Source organism: Gavialis gangeticus, unplaced genomic scaffold, assembly GCF_001723915.1.
Source record: "Gavialis gangeticus isolate Ggan-Ray unplaced genomic scaffold, GavGan_comp1, whole genome shotgun sequence".
In the NCBI taxonomy this organism is placed as follows: domain Eukaryota; kingdom Metazoa; phylum Chordata; order Crocodylia; family Gavialidae; genus Gavialis; species Gavialis gangeticus.
This window is the reverse complement of record NW_017728998.1, coordinates 31,816,816-31,820,351: the sequence shown is the minus strand read 5'-3', so window position 1 is coordinate 31,820,351 and position 3,536 is coordinate 31,816,816. Positions and strand designations below refer to the sequence as shown.

General features: G+C 36.5%; 1 protein-coding gene across 2 annotated transcripts in view; it reads right to left on the bottom strand.

Annotated features, from left to right (window-relative positions):
• Nucleotides 1-3,153, bottom strand: part of ADCY7 (adenylate cyclase 7) — an 84,613-nt gene extending 81,460 nt beyond the window's left edge. For both annotated transcript variants that reach the window (XM_019505689.1, XM_019505690.1), the window contains exons 1-2: nt 1,466-3,153; nt 64-270 (exon numbers count right to left, since the gene is read on the bottom strand). In XM_019505689.1, coding sequence (XP_019361234.1) covers nt 64-270; nt 1,466-1,636 — 378 coding nt within the window. In that variant the 5' untranslated portion in view covers nt 1,637-3,153. The remainder of the gene's footprint in view (nt 1-63; nt 271-1,465) is intronic.
• Nucleotides 3,154-3,536: the final 383 nt, after the last annotated feature.

Sequence of the window (3,536 nt, the reverse complement as noted above, 5' to 3'; positions counted from 1 at the left end):
ATATAAACTATTGGTAGGTATCATTTCTAAATGTCAGTATACGAACAAACAGGAAGCACGTACCTGTTCCCATGCACAGAATGAATGGTGACCTTCAGTATCAAAAACAGACACATATCCTATGGTTAGGAAGCAGATCCAAATCAAAATTCCAAATAATTTCAGCCATCTTCTAAATAAGGATTCAATGCATACAATCAAGTAGATGATTGCAAATATTACTAGTGTAATACATACTGTAATAACAAAAGCAAGATGATGATGTGCTTCCTGATAAAAACAAGCAAACAAACAAGCAAGACATGTTATTAAAAGAGGAAAATCAGTACAAATAAGTGTAAAAATGCTAAATGTCATCAATACAGTTATGTCATCATCATCATCATATTACACTGAAGTGAATGGGCTATTTCTATAAAAATGAAAGTAGATGTACTTTTCAGACAGATATAGAGGTCTGTGCACATAACAAATACCCCAGAAAAAGGAAAATTCCTTGTAAGGCTGAAAGAAAAAAAATATATATTTCTCTAAACTTTATGTGGTAATGTGTATACATGCACCTGTTAGTCTAAAATCGTTTTGAACCTCTAGTTCTGGTAAAATATTGTTTGTAATGTATTTAGCAGAAAAAAAAATTAAGCCACTGTGATTCTCTTGGCTAAGAACTGAACTGGGGACTTCAATTAAAACTTAGGCATGAGCTACTACAGGGCTGAGCACCTCTGCTGATTGAAGAGGACCACTTCTGAAAAACATTCAGGAGTGAGCTTGATGGCTTATGCCAGTTGCAACTCCTATTTGTAAATGCCAAGAGGGAAGAAAATTGAACTAGCAAAGTTTAGGATAAACATTCCCCCACAGATGCCAGTCTATAACCATCTGTATTCCTGAAAGATTGGTTCAACCTGTATTTGGACAACAGCATTAAAAGGCGGCAAGGAGACTTACTAGCTTAGTTATTTCTGCTTCCTTTCTCTTCTCACCAGTACTGAATTTGGTTCTCCTAAAAAGTATACCTGTTTGCATAACTGGACAGCAAATAATTACACAAACTCATGTCCCAAACAGAAAGTGTATCATGCTAAAAACTAATCACCAGAGACAGCAACTCCCTAATCTATTCCTAAACATGGATCTCACCCATAACATGACCTCATTCTCAGCTAACTTAATTTCACCACCACAAAGTTTCTATATGTACTTTTAAAAAATACACACACACTAACAATTGTTTTCCATAAATTTCCAACTCACACTCAAGAATTTATTGGGGGGGGGGTGCTGTTGGACACTCTCCGTCTCTAGTGTTCCTTGGTTCTTCATTTAATTTTGCAACTCTTAGTATACTGAAACAAGGAGTCACAGTTCAATGAAATATGTATCTAGCAAGTTTGTGAGTTTTGATACACATTCCTTCAATCACACAACATGGTACAAAGCAAGAATAAGTGATTCAACTTACATGTTTAACAAAAAAAATAATAATTAGTGTAGTGCAGAAAGTAATTGCAATGAAGAGCAGCAGCAGAAGCAGCGGTTGCTGTTGACTTGTGTAGCAGTACTTCCCATAAAGTGGGTCTGTTATCTTGCAGTCTTCATTGTCATTGAAGAAGTATTTGCCTTTAGCTGGCATTTTATTCCAGTTTGGCTTTTATTTCTTTCTTCTGTCCAGTAATCACAAGATGAAGATCAGTCTATCCTTCTTTGAGGACTTTTTGCCTTGTCTCCGATGTAGCTATACCACACAGGACCATGGGCTACAACAGAGTAACTCACATTCTGTGCTCCTACTTCCCCTGAACCATAAGTTTAGATATTAATATAAATGCAAAGGAAGAGCCCTCCTCCCCACAGCCATTCGCTATTCGTCAACAGCTCCGTGCATGTTTTACTAGACTGATTGATATTTCTGATCCTGCAGAGGTTTGTTGTTTGCCACAATCACTTTAACTCCTTTCCACAAGCTGTCAGCAGATCCCTTCCAGGGCTTGCTTTGCAGAATGAGCTCTGTGGAGAAACAGAATTAGTAAAATAATGCTTCAGCTAAATTAATACAGTTTTGCCTGAGAAAAGTATATTTTGTAACTTACGGTAAATACGCAGACAAAAAGCATCCTTTGCCTTGGGGAATGAGGCACTACACTCCTTTCAACCCTTATTACTTTGTATTTAGCATAACAAAAACTCTGAAGCAGTAGTGCCCATACTGGGGGCTAGAGAGCACTGCTAATGCTCTGCAGAGCTGGCTGGTCACATGGCCCCGGCTCACCTCCCCCCCCCTTTTTTTAAGCTATTGAAACACTTGTAAAGAAGATAACAATATGTCAAATTCTTTTATGTTATGTTTCCATTTGAGTAGTAGCTCCAGTTGCCACTGGCACGGTACACAATTGCAGGTGGAAGGGAGAGTTCATCCTAGCAATCAGAACTGAGAGGAGAGGTAGCAAAAGTTTGTTAAAAGCTTCTTTCCAGCCCAGTGTTGAAGCAGATCACACAGAGAGATGTATGGAACACTTCCGAGACTGAAGCAGGTGGTGCGGAGCTAGTAATGCAGCAGGATGTTAACTATAGATGCATAATATTTGGACAAATTAACTCTTTGATTTTCCGTTACAATCCTTTAATAACTATTTAACAGCATCATGTACTATTGTATTACTGGTAAAGTGAGAAACAAAAAATCCTATTTAAAACTTGGCTGTTTAAAGTAAAACAATGTCTGAATTCTCCTCTACCCCTCAAACTATTACTCCCAATCAAATCCCATAAAATAAGGCTTCCAAGTATTATATTGCTAATGTTCAAAAAAAATATTCTTTATTTAGATAGACATTTCTTTGCAAAACTGCCCTATTTTTATGAGTCTGCCCAACATGCCTTTAAAATGTATAAGTAAATCATAATATATTCATACAAGTAACAGAAAAAGATCAACACACAATTCTTTTCACCAAATTCTTTCACCCTTATTTGCAACAAGTGGTATCTCTCTCCTCAAGCAGCCCCACCAAAAACAAGGTAACTATTCACAAAATGAGAAAACATTCAACGAGTAAGATTGATGGCATCTGTCTGGACACTCTAAACATATAGTTTATAATGCTGGTAATCAATGCAAAGAACTGATTTTAGTTCCTTATAATTTAAGGGCCTTATTAGGCACACTTAAATAAGAAAAATTCCCATTAAGCCTATGTAATACTTCACTCAAAACTAAGTTTATTTCCAAGTCAGCAATTTTTAGGAAGAGCTCATCAGTGAAGTGAATGGAAATTTCCACTTAAAACTGTTAGTGAGCTATGGCCCAATGTGTACATATACAATGTCTGCTCTTAAACACCTCTTGCTTGTACTCTACTGTTTCAAAATTTGCAGCACAGTTTAAAATTATTTTACTTCCTTAAAAGTAGCAAACAAACATAAGAGCAGAAAAGCCTCAGAGTCTAAATGAAAACTTAGTATACTAGTACCAGTGTTTTAAGACAGATTTGCTTAAAACCAACCCCCTTACCTTCTTGATCTACATGTTTCTT